The sequence below is a fragment of the Ananas comosus genome, linkage group 13 (assembly GCF_001540865.1).
Source record: "Ananas comosus cultivar F153 linkage group 13, ASM154086v1, whole genome shotgun sequence".
Lineage (NCBI taxonomy): Eukaryota > Viridiplantae > Streptophyta > Magnoliopsida > Poales > Bromeliaceae > Ananas > Ananas comosus.
In genome coordinates, this window is record NC_033633.1 from 11,140,137 (window position 1) to 11,157,322 (window position 17,186).

The following is a 17,186-nucleotide window of genomic DNA, read 5'->3' on the forward strand; positions in this document are numbered from 1 at the left end:
TTTTAACCCGTCACGAATTCGGGGCGGGAGGCGGGGCGGATTTTTGCTAGTCGGGGCGGGAGGCGGGGCGGGTCTCCCGCCCCCAGATCCGCCCCGTTTGCATCCCTAGTCATCTCTTAAGAAATATTAAAGAAGCAAATGGAATCTATTTAAAAAAATAAAGTAAAAGCTATATATATAAGCTTTAAGTTTGTTGTAATTAGACAAACTCAAAGAATATGTAGATTATAAGCAATTTGTGATATGCCATACAGTTTATTAACTATATATATAGATTTTATGTTTAGAGAATTAAAAGAGCGACAAAAATACCAAACGAGATCTAAATTAGTTCGCGGCTTAAAAGTACAACTGCCTCATTAAACCCACCTGCATCTGTATTGTGTTCCATTAAGAATGTCACAAAACAGCTAATAGAGCTCAGTATGCATAATTAGGGCAATAATTAATTAGCTAATAACTTAGTTCTCCTTGTTGGGGTGCTTTATCTCTTCCTTAATTAATCATCATGGTGTGCATAGTACTATGGGTGGCCTTTTTGGTATAACAAAGGTATTTATATTGTGATGGTATATTTTGGTTTGAGTGGACTTCGACTACTGCCTCTAATTTTACATTCAACTGCAGTCAATTTGAGTAGAGCATTTATTAAATAAAACAGTCAGATTTCTACTATGATGGAAAAGTCAAAAGATAATTACAAATACTTAATGCTCCAGGTTCAAGATTTTACAATTCAGCTGCAGTCGATTTGATTAGTATATTCATTAAATAGGATAGTGAGGTTCTGACTGTGATGGAAAACTAAAATTAAGTTCTACGTACGTGCCGAATACTCAACCTCCAAATCCACGCTTCTACATTTGTTTGGAAAGAAAACTTGTTGAAATTGTAGAAGATTTTAACGCAGTATTTTGCTGATGAAAAATATTATATATTCAGATTGTAATTCAAATAAACGATTCCAAACGAGATCTAAATTAGTGTGCAACTTAAAAGTACATGTGCCCTCTCTCTCCCTTAATTAATCATCATGGTGTGCATAGTACTATGGGTGGCCTTTTTGGTATAACAAAGGTATTTATATTGTGATGGTATATTTTGGTTTAGTGACTTCGACTACTACTATTACTACTGCCTCTAATTTTACATTCAACTACAGTCAATTTGAGTAGAGCATTTATTAAATAAAACAGTCAGATTTCTACTTTGATGGAAAAGTCAAAAGATAATTATAAATACTTAATGCTCCAGGTTCAAGATTTTACAATTCAGCTGCGGTTGATATGATTGGTATATTCATTAAATAGAATAGTGGCGTTTTGACTAAATTAAGTTCTACGTGCGTACTGAATACTCAACCTCCAAATCGGCGCTTCTACATTTGTTTGCAAAGAAAACTTGTTGAAATTGTGGAAGATTTTAACATAGTATTTTGCTGATCAAAAGCATTACTAAGATTGCAATTCAAATAAACGGTACCAAACAAGAAGTACATGTGCCCTCTCTCCTTCCTTAATTAATCATCATGGTGTGGATTTGTACTATGGATGGCCTTTTTGGTACAAAGAAGACATTTATATTGTGATGTATCATATTTGTATTTTTGTGACCATTTGACTATGCTTCTGATTTTATACTTAGCTACAGTTAGTTTGAGTAGAGCATTCACTTCACAGAATAGTCAATAGAATAATAGTAATTTTCTATTGTGACAGAAAATTGAAATGAAATCTGTAGTATCGGAGACTCAAGTTTTCAAATAGAGCTTCTGCACTTGAAGTTAAAGAAAATTTGTTGGGATATTTGAACAATATTACTTGAATTCATTTCAAACGAACAACATTACCCCTTAAAAAAAAAGATATTCTAGTTGACAAAAATATCGTATTGGTTTCTGAAAATTCCTCCGGAGATGTATATACTCCTAACTCTATAATTTACTAATAAAATTTCAAATTCAAAAGAATATTTCAAAGATATATAGAAAAATAAATTTAAAAATTTTAAGTAGCAGTGAGGGTTACATTAAAAAAAAAAAAAAAAAGAAAGAAAAAAAAGAAAGAAAAGAGAGAGAAATCCTTCAAAAGGAATATCCAACTAGTCTTATGCCCCACTTGCCCATGTGTTGCTCATCCTTCACTTTCCAGTCCTTATAATAATACAGTTGGACATGTGGAATGCTACCAAGTTGGACCAGCTGAAAGTCCACAAACCATGAAATAAAATTGAGTATGCATGTGTGACAGTAGGGATGCAAACGGATCCGGGTTGGTGGAGCTCCTGCCCCGATCCGCTCCGAATGGGGCAGTAAACGGGAGGAAATAAACAGATTCGGAGGCTGGAAACGGGATAAATTTTATGATACGAGCGGATTCGGGGCAGAGAATGGGAGAAATTTTGACCCGCCCCACCATGATCCGCTCTGAATCCGCCCCGAAAACTATTTATATTTTAAAAAATATCCCTAAAAAATAATATATTTATAAAAAAGTTCAAAATACAAATAAATTAGTGCTCTCATTTCTCATGTATTTGAAACTTTTGAATTTTGCTTCGAATTGTAATTGATATTTTTAATTTTTATAATTGATGTTGTTAATTTTATATATATATATATATATATATATATATATATATTATATATATATATATATATATATATAGTGAGCTGGAATACTATCGGTAGCAACGGGTTGCTCGTTGCCCCACCCATTTGTTTTGATGATGGCCTCCAAATCGACGATCCGCACCGTTGAAAATGATCTATACCACTTGAGTATCTAGAAACTAAATTTCAATCTTTTCAAAATTATTAAACTAATGATCAAAAGATTTCAAAATTTGTAATTTTAGTGGTAGAGTATGAGTGTTTTCACGTTTAACGGTGTAAGCTATCAAATCAATTGAATTTGTGTTTTAGAAAAATTTTTTAAACTATTTAGAACAAGATCTATACTCTCGATATCATTATAAATCTCCTATCATCACTTGCAGAGGATAATTTATTTTCAATCGTTATTTTATGCCCACTTGATGCAATAAGAGGAACAATATCGGAAAGCATGAAATTTGATTTCTAGTCTTCAAGTGTATAGATTATATTTAATGGTGCCGATCGTCGATTTGGAGGCTCCATCATCGAAACAAATGGGTGGCAACGAGGAGTCGTTTGTTACCGATAGTATTCTAGCTCAACTATATATATATATATATATATATATATATATTATATATATTATATATTATATATATATATATATATATATATATATATATATGAGAGTCGGTATATCTATTAATAGCACGAACATTGGTGCTACAAGTTTTCCGCCAGTAGATCTACCCTTTGATCATTTTCACCCGTTAGATCATACTATTCAACCAAACACCCACTCAACCTAGGGGGCCACATCATTCTAACGTACATCTCTTAATCCAATGGCCAAAACTTGGTAGCACCAAAAACTTGGTGCTATTAATAGTATATTAGCTTAGCTCTATATATATTATATATATATATATATTATATATATATTATATATATAATATATATAATATAATATATATATATATATATATATATATATTATATTATATTAAAAATATTAATTATATTTTACAAAATATTAATAATATTATAATTTTATAAAAATATTAGTTGGGGGGCGGATTCGAGACTAACAGGAGGCGAGTTATGAGATGGGGCGGATTATGGGATTATTTTTAACCGTCACGAATTCCGTGGGCGGGAGTAGCGGGCGGGATTATTGCTTAGTCGGGGCGGAAGGCGGGGCAGGGCTCCCGCCCCCAGATCCGCCCCATTTGCATCCCTATGTGACAGTATCTACTATATCAGGAATATCTGTGAATTAATCCAATTTATGCAACTGCTCATGATTTTCTCTTTTATCTTCTAGATCTATTTCTTCATTCGAGATCTCTCTTACTAACTGGAATAAACGAATTAGCAGTAAATCTGTTCCGCCCAAAATGAGGCTATAAACTCTGATCATCCGATTATAAGAGAGCAAAGTGTTTTTTTTTTTTTTTTTTTTTTTTTTTTTTGAGAGAGAGAGAGAGAGAGATAGGTACGTAGCACGCTACCCGCTTCGTTTTATTTCATTTAGAAATAAACTTAGCTAGAAATGTGAATCAACTAGGATTCGAACTTGGGTCTCGAGTACCAACTATCAAGTCCTCTATCACTTGCTCTAGGAACGGTCGGTAAGAGAGCAAAGTGTTGATGTACAATAATCTGTTAGTTTATAAGCTTGTTTTATTTGTTTATTTTTTATTTGAAGAGTTGTGTTTCTTATGAAAGGGTGTGTCCTTTTGTAAGGATTGCGTCTTTTGAGTTAGGGTCATATCCTTTAGTGAAAGGTTGTGTTGTTTCATGAAGAGTTGCGTCGTTTCATGAAGAGTTGCGTCCTTTCGTGCTCTATAAATAGAGGGCATGTAATTTGTTTGTTAAGTTGTTGTGATGTGTGGATCAAATTGTATTATTCAGTAATAGTGTACTGAAGTTTAGTTATATTAATAAAGTTTGGTATTCCAGTGTTAAATATATTTGTTGCAGTTTATTTTATATATTTGCCTTCCAACAATTGGTATCAGAGCCAGAACGAAACTCTGTTAAAAAAAAATGGCCACACAACTTCTCCAAACTCAAATCCCAAAATTAGTAAAAGATAATTATGAGAATTGGTGCATTCAAATGAAAGCACTTCTCGGTTCTCTAGATCTTTGGGATTTAGTTAAAACTGGATACCAGGAATACACAGAGCAAGAAGAAGCTGCATTAATTATAGCACGACGAAACGATTTGAAGAATTTAAGAAAGAAGGATAAAAATGCGCTCTTCTATCTTTACCAAGCAGTAGACGAGTCGACGTTTGAGAAAATTGCCGAAGCAACTTCGAGCAAAGCAGCATGGGATATTCTTGCCACCGTTTTTACAGGAGATGACAAAGTAAAGCGGATTCGTCTACAAAAACTTCGAGCGGAATTCGAAGCAATCCGAATGAAGGAGTCCGAAAGTGTCGCGGACTATGTTTCTCGCATTTTGGTAATTGCCAACCAAATGAAGCGAAATGGAGAAGAACTAAATGATGAACGAGTTGTAGAAAAGGTTCTTCGTTCCCTCACATCAAAGTTTGAGCATATTGTTGTCGCCATAGAAGAGTCAAAAGATATCAGTACTCTTTCTATCGACCAATTGACAGGATCGCTCCAAGTGCATGAGCAAAGACTACAAAAGATGTCTGAAGAAGAGTCGACTGAGCAGGCTCTCAAGTCAAAATTGAAACTTGATAATAGAAAAGGCAAAAATCATGGAGAAAATAATTATAATAGATATAAGAATCAAAAGAGATATCACAATGACCGACAGAATAGGAACAACAGTGGTCGCTATTCACGACATGAATATGGACCAAAAAGAGGCGGACGAAATAACAATCGCCCAGGGTCTTATGGTGGTGCAAGATCAAATGTACAATGCTATAATTGTAAAAAATATGATCACTACAGCAAAGATTGCTGGTATAAGAAAACTGAAGGACTGAATCACTACATCGACAGTTCAATAGAAGATGAAGTTGCAGAAACATCACTGTTACTTGCAAGTCAAGATGAAGTTAAAGATCCAGAATATGTATGGTTTCTGGATTCCGGTGCTTCAAATCATATGTGTGGAAGTAGAGAACTATTTGTTGAAATGGATGAAAATGTTGATGGCAATGTGAAGTTTGATGATTCATCCAAAGTACCTGTTAAAGAAAACAGAAAAATTATGTTTACATCAAAAAATGGTGAAGAATTTATGATTAACTTGCAGAATGAACAAGCAAATTGGTTGAATAAGATTCAACAAGAAAGAGAAGAATTTAAAAGGGATATTGAAATTCAGAGGAAAGAAATACAGAATTCTATTAATCAAAGGGCGGCGGAAATTGAGACTTCTTTAAGAGATAAAGAGGAAGAATTTGAGCAAAAAAAAGCTAAAGAACTTCAGTATACAACTTCTCAAAAGGATATAATTAAAATGCAGCTAGAACATATAGCATCGCAGTTGGAGATGCTCGCTAGTGAGAGAAAGCAGATTGCTCTTGATCGCGAACAGAGGGAGAGAGAATTATCTGAAATCAAAAGCTCCATTGAATTGCTTAATATTCAAAGGAAAAAGCTGCAGGAGCAAANCAAAGGGAAAAGCTGCAGGAGCAAAGGGAGTTGTTGCACAAAGTGAGGGAGGAAAAGAAGGAAATTCAATCATCTTTAGCTGAAAATGTTAGAAGTATACAAACAGTGGTAACTTCGTTGGGAAGAAAAAGACTGAAAAATACTATCCCTTGTAATGATGCAGACGCTAAGTTGGAGCCAAGCAGGAAGCTCCAAAAAATAGTGAGACAAAAAAGAAGAACAGATGGGGAAGAAAAAAACAACTGTGCTCCTGAGGGTCAGCAACCATGCTCGAGTGATGAAAACCCTGAAATTACAAATCGAATAGGGCCAGAGAATGTACTGAAAATGTCAGATGACGTGCTGTTGTTGGATTCGGTTTTCAATTGATCAAAAAAAAAAAAGAAAAAAAAAGAAAAAAAGAAGAAAATATGGCAGTGATTTGGAGAATAAATCCCTGGAGAACGTAATCAATAAGCAGGCCTCTAAACTTAGGAGTTTGATTTCAGACAAGATAGTCTCATAGGAAAGGCTCTAAGATTATGAAGACCTGATCGAAGAAGATGTCGACAGTTTTGCATAAACAAGCTTAAGGGGGAATGTTAGTTTATAAGCTTGTTTTATTTATTTATTTTTTATTTGAAGAGTTGTGTTTCTTATGAAAGGGTGTGTCCTTTTGTAAGGATTGCGTCTTTTGAGTTAGGGTCATATCATTTAGTGAAAGGTTGTGTTGTTTCATGAAGAGTTGCGTCGTTTCATGAAGAGTTGCGTCCTTTCGTGCTCTTTAAATAGAGGGCATGTAATTTGTTTGTTAAGTTGTTGTGATGTGTGGATCAAATTGTATTATTCAGTAATAGTGTACTGAAGTTTAATTATATTAATAAAGTTTGGTATTTCAGTATTAAATATATTTGTTGCAGTTTATTTTATATATTTGCCTTCCAACATAATCAGTCCCAAGTTAAGCTTTTGAGTTGGGTGGATTCTAATTGATATGTCATATCGTCGATCATGTGAGTTTTAGGGTGGAACCTTCATATAAAACCTAGAGATTTTGTGGTTGTAATTTAAGCTTTGATACTCCAACTCGTATGAATTCTCTTATCTGTTTACGTGAGTTGATAGATATTATAAGTTGTCGCTTCATGCATTTATATTTAAGGGACCTCCATGCGCACGGCGGATCTGTATATGCTTTCGAGAGTTGATAGATATTGAACAGGTCATGATAATACGACAAAATAATGTGGTACGTGTGCTAAGAAAGAGTCATACTCGAGACTTAGGGTAAGAAGGTGAGAAGCTAGAGATGTCAATGATATAGATACTCAAAATTTTATCTGAATTCGAATTTGATAGATATTAAAAATAGAAATCTGACAGATATGAATTCGGATATGAATTTTGATTGTACCTGACCCAAACCCGAACCCGACCAGAGCCAGAATTTATTTTGTATTATATATATAATATATATATATATTTGATGTTATATTTGAATTTGTATTTTAAAAATTTAGACTTAATATAATATATTTTGAAATATTGAAAAAAGAAAATAATTGTTTCGGGTTCAAATTTTTGGGTTCGGGTTCAGATTCGGATTTCGGATTTTTGGTCGGGTTCGGATTTGGATATAGATTTTTAAAATCCGTCGGATTCGGGTCTCGGGTTTGGAGTCGGGTTCGGATTCGGGTTTTTAAAAATCCGTCCCGAATCCAATCCGTTGACATCTCTAGTGGAAACTGGACTCATAGACTTTATATTGAGAAGAGGAGATCGTTGGATATTCAAACATTAATATATAGTTTCACATAAAATAACTAACTAATAACAAAATTAAATAAAATAATAAATAAGTAAGTAAATAATTGATTATTAAAAAGGACAAAAAAAATAAAGGTAAAAACGTACAAATTTACTCGAACTGTGAACTATTTTTAATTGACTATTCAGCCTTTCAAAATTTTAATTGCGCAACCCAATCTTATATATTTTTTTAATGAGAATCAGTCAACAATACTTTGATTTCAAAGTTTAAATGTGTCGTATATATTTACATGTTTGGTTAGTATACTTTATATAACTTTTAGAATTATAAATTTATTAAAATAAATAATTAGCTTAAATTTTAAAATTAAAATAACTTAATTTGACCGATTCAAATCAAATACGTTAAAAAATTAGACAGCCGTTTAATAAAAATTTTAAAAGGTTGAATATTGAATTCAAAATAACTCATAATTAAATTAAGTTAGGAAAAAAAAAAAGAGCTGATTTTACACCCAATAAAAAAATACAATTGAAAAGTGGGGCCCATCTAAAAAAGTGCCACGTGGGATGAGTTGCCGTGCCGTATCCGAACGGGAATTTTAGTTGGAATAGTCCTGTGGATAGTACGAAACAAATGTGGTTGGGATTATATTTATGAATAGGCCCCTATCCTTTTCACAATTTACGAAACTAGTACTCTTCTGAAGTTTTTTTAACCTATTTATTTATTTTTTTATTTATTTTATTTTTTTGAGAGATAGATAGCACGCTATCTGCTTCGTTTATTTCATTTAAAAATAAATTTAGCTGAAAATGTGAATCAACTAGAATTCGAATTTGGATCTCGAGTATTAATCACCAAGCACTTTTCTTTATAATATTTAAATTATTATATTTTTAAATTTAATTTATTATTAACCGACGAATTTATTTTTGCGGACGTTCCCCGCACGTTTCGAGAAGAACGTTAGACCTCCAGCGTTCTAATTATTTCATTGTATTTAAGATGTGCGGATGAAGCTCTCCCTGTTCATGTGAATGAATGTTTGAGAACTATTGATTTGACAGGATAGCTTTTTCAAGAGTTAATGTTAATTTCCACTTTACTAATTTCATCCACTTCGTTTGATCGTTTTATCGCTGGGTGTTGAAAGAAACTTCGTCAATCTCTTCAGCGTTTGTGTCCGTAGGAGGAGGAATTCCTGTCGTATTTTGGAGCGGTGTTTTCGATTAATCCTGTACGAAGGACGAAAATACTCTTTAGGGCAATACCTCGCACGCTTTCAGATCAATTTGTTGATATTCTTCTCCCACAATTTTGGAATTTAGCGATTATTTATAAGTTGATTTTATTAATTCCATCACGAAATTAGTTAAATTTTATCACAATCGAATTATTCATTGCGGTTTTTTCCCGGACAACTTGGAGGTCACATCTATATATATCTCTTTTCCATATACTTGATTACTTGGTTGGATATTGGATTGGGTGAAATAGATCTACCTTTCAATTCCGTAATAATGGACTTAAAAGACTAATTAGTTGATTTGAGTTGAATTCAATAAGTTTAATAGGGTTGCGTTCTATAATTGATCGATTTAGCCGCAAGAGAGTCAACAAGAGACCTAATATTCAAGTGGATTGAGTTAAATTGAAACTCATGAGCACTGTGGCTGAGTCCTTAAGTATGATGGGTGCGCCCCTTTTATCAGCACAGATCGTTGGCGTGCCAATGATCCGCAAGTGGTATCTGAGCCAATGGCACGGGTCCAATTTCAACATGGTGTGAATTTATGCAAATCATGCAGAGGGGTATTGATGTTAGTTTAAAGAAGTCAGCATTCTATCACGTGATGGGAAGTCAGATTGAGTCGAGTCATGTACGAGTCTCGTGGGCATTGTATCTGTATACTTCAAGTGAATTTGTTGTACTTTTCTTAAAACTCGATTTTTGAGTTAATGGTTAGCTCCAATAATCCCATATATAGTTATAAGCACAATATAATTGGAGATCCATACAGTTAAAAATACATATTGTTTAGTTAGATTCAAATACATCAATTAAATCAACCATTATATGTAAAATTTTGCGAGTATTTAAAATTGCAGTTTAGTTACAACTACATGCAACTAAGCGATATTTAATGTAGGAGTCAAACTTCAAACCTACAAATACAGTAAAAGATAAATTTTTTTTAGGATTTAATTAAAATCTATAGATAAAATTTTCAGTAATAAGTACTGATAAATTGGTATGTAGGCAATTTTGAAAATTGGCCTCTCAATATATAGTCTTTTTTTTTTCTTTTATGCTCTCTTATAATTGAGTGATTCAGTCAATTAAATTAAAAATTGCTAAAAACTTATTGATAACTTTATTGAATTTATAAGTTTTAATCTTTTTTTTGGAAAATTAAATTATTAATTAGTAGCTCATAGCTAGTAGAGTCATTCAATTTATCAAACATTTTAACAAATAAGAACCCAATTTCGAAAAAAAATCTAAAGTGAAAAAATAGTTAAATAAATAAAGTTGAAGGTTCTATTTCAAAATTAGCTATAGTTGAGGGGGTTTATTTACATGTTTACAAAGTGGTCCCAGATAAAAAAACCTGAATCTACTATTAATTAGTAACATGACATTAAGTTTTTTTTTTTTTTTTTGGAAAGGCCTATGTTAGATAAATTGCATTAATAGTCCCTGTAATTTGTTCAAATTTCATTATAAATAGATGAAATTATAGCATAAAAAATTATAGTTGTAATTAAAGAGTTTTAATTAAGTAGAAAGACGATTTTTTTTTTCATCGAGAAAAAAAAAAAACAAATAAATGCCTTGTTGGTGCTTCAAAACTTAATTACATTTATAACCCAACATGTGTGTATATATAATATATATATATATATATATATATATATTATTTATATTATATATATATAAATATATATATATATTTATATATATATGTTCATTAGATCATGCATAATCTTAGCCGTCCTGTAGACACTGAGTGATCTCTGCCGTCGGATCGAACTGTGCAAATTTTCCATCAATAGAATCTTGCAGGAAGACTGTCGATAAGCAGAACAAGAGCGAGCTGGGACTGACTCGTGTACTTCGCTTGTTTATTAAATGAATCAAACATAAACTGACTCATTAAAGTATCAAGTCGAAAAATTTAGCTCGTATTCAACTCGTTTATTAGTTAGCCGAACACGAGCTAACGTACAAACAATAAATTAAAAAAATTAGAATATATATATATAGTAGGGCTACTATACTCTTATGAGTATAGAGCCATTCGTACTCATAAATTATTTTCGATGATGAAAATTCCGAATCGACGATCTACTCCATTAAGTATGAGCTACAGTATTTGAAACTTCTAAAAAATAAATTTCATAATTTTTTGAAATCATAATAAAGTCTATTAAGCAGGCATAAAAGGAACAGTCAAAATCGAACGACGTTCTAAAAATGAAAGATCGGATCCTTCAATTTAAGATTGGAGTTATTGATATTTATCTAGATATCAAATAAAACTTTTTTCATCAAAAATTCAACCTATTTCAATTTTTTTACATCGTTAAACTAGCAAGTATCCCATACCGACTATTAAAAATTGTCAATTTTGTGATTTTTTGATCGTAAGGTAAATGATGTCGAAAAATTATAAAATTTGATTTCTAGAAATTTTAAATGCTCTAGATAATATTTAACGGTATGAATCGTCGATTCGGAAGCTTTATCATCGAAAACGACTAATGAGTACGTGAGTAATCGTACTCATAAGAGTATAGTAACCGGACTATATATAAAATAAATTTATGAGATGTTATTCATTAGACTTTGATTTTATGCTTAAAATTTTACATATAAATGACCCTTTTTTATAATTAAGTTGTGCTTTATATTTAGATTGGACTAAATTCAGATAATAAAAATCTATATTATATATATATAATTATTTATTTATATATGAAAATATAAAATGTATAAATTATATAAATATCAAGTATATGTATTTGAACTGTTATCGAGCTGAACACGAGCTAGCTGATCCCAACTCGTGCTCGACTCGTTTATTAAACGAGCTGAAAAATTCAGCTTATGTTCAACTCGTTTACTAAATTAGCAATTTGATTTCGAGCTTATTTCGAGCCGAACACGAGTTGGCGCTCACAAACAACCACCTGAATTGCCACCTTTACTTGTACCTATACTGCTTGATGTGGCCAGCAATGATGGAGACTAAATTTGTACCCTACGAATTAGACACATGAGTTAACCCCCTTATTAAACACCAAAAACCAAAACATCCACCCAACCCTAGAGCCACATACACAAACCCCCTAAGAGCCTTAACAAGCACTATTTAATTAAATGCACCCAGTGGAATGGTGAGTTGGGGTGCCAAGTGAGATCACTGTCATAAAAGCAATTCACTAAAGCTATGGCCCAAACATTAACTTAGATAAAAGTTGGTTCATTAGACTCCATCAACAATAAAAGCCAACAAATTAATATTGGTCTTTGATTCCACCCCACACTAACCAACATACTTGGCCACATGGGTGAGGAGGACTGGAGGAGAGTATATACAAGGGTTGTTGGGTGCCACTATTGTAATTGTCTCAAAAACCAAGCTCTAATTTAAGTAACACTTGCTTATATATACCCATGCATTTCTCAATACCACAAAAAGGAGACATATATGCATGCATCTTGGGTTCCTAGGATCCTAAGAAGGTTGAGGAAATAATTAGGATGATCTCAAAGGTGTTGTACAAGTACTTCCTCTTCTTCTACAAGGTCCTCCTAAGGAGGGTGAGGCTTGCACATGGATGCCATGGGAAACTACAAAAGTCCCCTCCTCTTGAGAAGCTCTCCAACTCCAACCAAGCCATAGTGTGTGATGTGGAGGGAGGGCTCCTTAGGTCATCCTCCACTTTCCCCTACTTCATGCTTGTGGCCTTGGAGGGAGGAGGGTTCTTTAGGGGGCTTCTCCTCTTAGTTTTGTACCCTCTCCTTTGCTGTGTTGGGTGTGAGCTAGGGCTTAGGGTTATGGTGATGGTGTGCTTTTTTGGGATCAAGAGGGAAGGGTTTAGGGTTGGGAAGGCCATCTTGCCAAAGTTCCTCATGGAGGATGTGGGGTTGGTAGGGTTTGAGGCATTGAACAAGGGCTCTAAGAGGGTTTGTGTTAGTAGAATGCCAAGGGTGATGGTGGAGGGTTTTTTGAAGGATTACTTGGAGGTGGAGGTGGTGATAGGGAGGGAGTTGAAGGAGTTTCATGGTTACTACACTGGGCTTATGGAGGAGGAAGGTGAGGCTATGGAGAGATTGGATTTGAAGGAGTTGATGGGGATGGGAGATGGAGTTGTTGGTATGGGGGGATATGCAAGTTCTCTCCACCACCCCTTGTTCTCCCTTTGCAAGGTATATATATATATATATATATTAATTAGTCATGAATATCATTCTATGTTTATGTCTCTTCATTTTTTTCATTGAAGATCTATTAATTTATAGTGTTTTATTTAAGTAGAACTAGCTGGTCCTACATAGGTATATATTTATTTATTATCATGAATTGTGTGATCGATCGAAGGTTTGTGTGTGTGTGTGTGTGTGTGTCTATATATATATATATAATTAGCTAGGTCCCATATGGCCCAACTTCTTTGTTTGTAGTGTAACCTGTTGCTAAAGACCCAGCTAGCTAGTTTGCTCTAGAACCCTTTATGGTAGTAGTTAGCATAACTTAGTAATTAAGTAGCTTCTTTAATCGAGATATTAAAAGATATATGTAATTCAAAATAACTATTTAGAAACTTCTAACTAGGCACGTTGGTAAAACAAAAGTAAGCTTTTAAGCCCAAGAGAGAGCAAAAGACTTAATCATTTAGGTCCTATATATATGGCCCAACTTCTTCGTTTGCATCGTAATGTACCACTACAGAATCAGCTAATCTGATCTGATCTAGAACCCTTTGTGGTTATAGTAAGATGTGATTTGCCATCTTATAGTTTACTAGATTGCAATAACTCCTAAGTTGAACTTTTCCTAGATTATTAATTGTATTGTATACTATTATATATTATAGCATGTCAATGTCAATTTTGAAATGTATAGCTGGACCAATAATTAGGCCCTTACTTAGATTGGTACTTTGATTTTTATTTCCAACTATACATGCATGGTATTTGAACAGGAACTTCTTAGGGCTTCTTGAAAACTCCAGTGGTCCAAATGCCATTTAATGACCATCTTGCTTACTTTTCTTTCCTATTAATGGCATTATTTAAGAATTGCCTCATCCTTGATATATACTTTTTATTTCCAAAAATAGAAAGCAATCCAAAATTACTATAGTGGTCAAAGAAAAATAAGTGGTTAAAAGTTGCTAGTTGTTTATTAGAGTTTATTAAGGCATACTTTTTATTATGATGTGTGGAGATAATTCTAAATTATGTTTAAATCAAAAATTAGTATATAAATAATCTAAAACTTTCGTTTGGAATACAATTAGTTGCCGATCGGTCTCTCAAAATGCTGTTCTTATAGACTTTTGATTTATAGGCATAAATGACTACAAAAATTGTATAGCATGACTAAATGACTACAAAAATGTTCTCAAACATTAATAATTAGATCATAGCAACTTTTCTACATATATATGTTTTCATTGAATGCACATTATCAATTTCCATATTGTAATTTCTGAGAAATTCTATTGTGTAAGGTTTTTTTTGTTATTAAAACTTTTGTTAGGAAGTATACTTGGTGAGTGAAATTGAGAAGAGGAAATGGCAACCCCTACCAAGAGCAATGTACCCTAAGCCCTTAGTATTTCATGATGGAAGAATAGCCTTCAAGCCAACTCCCTCCTCCACCCTCTCCATGTTTCTTTGGCTCCCTCTCGGCGTCGCCCTCGCGATCGCGCGTGCCGTCGTCTTCCTCTTCCTCCCTTTCAAGCTCGCCATCCCCATCCTTGCCCTCCTGGGCATGAACAACACCGGCCGTTGCATCCCTCGCTCCTCTTCTCCCTCTCCCTCATCTCCGCAACTCTTCGTTTGCAACCACCGCACCCTCCTCGATCCTCTCTACATATCCGCTGCCGTCAAACGAAACCTGACCGCCACAACATACAGTCTGAGTCGCATGTCGGAGCTCTTGTCGCCTATAAAAACCATTCGGCTAACGAGGAACAAGAAACTTGATAGAGAGAAGATGGAAAAGGTTCTCCAAGATGAAGGTAGCAAATAAACCACCAATCGATTTATGTAAAAGCTTAAAGCTATCAGAGAACGGTGATTCTAATAATTTATGTTCGACAGGCCTTGTGGTTTGCCCTGAGGGGACGACATGTCGCGAGCCGTATCTTCTACGGTTTAGCCCGCTTTTCGCCGAGCTAGGGCGCGAGATCGTGCCCGTCGCGCTAGACTCACGGGTCGGGATGTTCTACGGCACGACGGCCGGCGGGCTCAAGTGCTTGGATCCATTGTACTTCCTCATGAACCCAATACCTACTTATAGGGTTGAGTTCTTAGATAAGGTGGATACTACATCTATTGAAGGGAGGGGTTGCAATAGTGTGGAAGTGGCTAACTATGTTCAAGAGAAAATTGCAAAAGCTCTAGGGTTTGAGTGCACAAGTTTGACAAGGAGGGACAAGTACTTGATGCTTGCAGGGAATGAAGGGTTTGTGGAGGCAAAGAGGAGGTGATATATATATCATACACTACTAAGAAAAAAAAAAAAAAAAAAAAAAAACCTTTTCTAATTGCATTTTCTTTGTGATAATTTTGTTGGAACTTAGAAGTTTCATCTTGCATGAAAAAAGAAAGATGTTTATATAACTTGCTTTATTTGTTTCCTTTATTAGAGCACATAGTGCTGTTGCTGCACTCTAATTCTTTTTTCATGTAATTAAGAGAATAAGATTTGTTGATGTACATTAATTTAATCATCAACATATATTGCACAACTTAAACTAAGTGTAATGCATGGCAATTGATCACAAGGTTCTACGGCCCTTAATTTTTACATGTATGTAAATGTATGTGTGCATTTGTATATACATACATAAATACGTATATCTAACGAAAAATGTTGGAACTATATATATATTAACAATTTTATGTATATATATATATGTAGAGTTGAGCTGGAATACTATCGGCAGCAAACGAGCTCTGTTGTCAACCATTTATTTTTGATGATGGAGCCTCCAAATCGGTGATCGGCGCTGTTGAATATGATCTATATCACATGAAGTATCTAGAAATCAAATTTCATACTTTTTCGATATTGTTTTCTTGTCTATCAAATAGACGTAAAAATAAACGACTGAAAATAAATATCCTCTAAAAAGTGATTATAGGAATTTTGTAATCAAGATCGAAAGTATAGATCTTGTTCTAAATAGTTTAAAGAATTTTCTGACCAAAATTTAATTGATTTGGATAGCTTTATATCGTTAAATGAGAAAACGCTTCACATCTATCATTAAAATTACAAAATTTGAAACTCTTTAATCATTAGGTCAATGATGTCGAAAAGATTTAAAATTTGGTTTCTAGATACTTCAAGTGGTATAGATCATGTTCAACGATGCCGATCGTCGATTTGAAGGCTCCATCATCGAAAATAAATAAATGGCAACAAAATCCGTTTGCTACCGATAGTATTTCAGCTTAACTCTATACATGTAAGCTTAGATATAAGTACCAATCAAGGACCACATATTTTCTTACTTTTCTTTACTCCTAAAAGTTTATATATAGTCCGCATTAGAATTGCATGTGATATGAAGTCGATATCAAAGCAAATCACGCTTCCACCGGTGCAAAAGTACGTGTACATGTAGTGCGTTGTTAGCATATACTAAACCATTATGACTTGTCCTTTCGCATTAATTAGATTTTACCCGGGAGGTTGTACGTCGTTTTCAAGCGGATGCTTCTGCATGAAGCTAATTAAATTTAGAGTTAATTACACCAATGATCCTAACCGTTACACTGTTTTTCAATTGGGTTCCTAATCTTTTTTTTTTGCAATCAAATTCCTAATCTTTTGATTTCCTTTTAATTAAGTCTCAACCGTTAGACAGCTGTTAAAATTGACGAAAAATGCCACGTCAGTACCCCGTCAGTGCCACGGTGGCGCAGTGTCAGCGGCACGATTGCGCTGTGTCAGCGGATTACAAAAAAAAAAAAAATTAGGAACCA

The 17,186-nt window shown here is 33.8% G+C and overlaps 2 protein-coding genes across 2 annotated transcripts; both read left to right on the top strand.

The window, feature by feature from the left end:
- LOC109719296 lies at positions 4,718-6,247 on the top strand. The gene has a single exon (XM_020245870.1). It carries the CDS (start codon positions 4,718-4,720, stop codon positions 6,245-6,247), a length of 1,530 nt encoding a protein of 509 aa, XP_020101459.1.
- Positions 12,647-15,949, top strand: LOC109719064 (probable glycerol-3-phosphate acyltransferase 3). The gene is made up of 3 exons (XM_020245576.1): positions 12,647-13,391; positions 14,728-15,211; positions 15,294-15,949. Exons 1-3 carry the CDS (start codon positions 12,723-12,725, stop codon positions 15,680-15,682), a joined length of 1,542 nt encoding a protein of 513 aa, XP_020101165.1. The 5' UTR covers positions 12,647-12,722; the 3' UTR covers positions 15,683-15,949.

Bases quoted from the DNA above. Each gene is read 5' to 3' on its own strand.
- LOC109719064 (XM_020245576.1), top strand. From the start codon at position 12,723: ATGATCTCAAAGGTGTTGTACAAGTACTTCCTCTTCTTCTACAAGGTC. The intron at 13,392-14,727 runs GTATATATATAT...AACTTTTGTTAG, and splicing joins CCTTGTTCTCCCTTTGCAAG to GAAGTATACTTGGTGAGTGA. The intron at 15,212-15,293 runs GTAGCAAATAAA...TATGTTCGACAG, and splicing joins AAAGGTTCTCCAAGATGAAG to GCCTTGTGGTTTGCCCTGAG.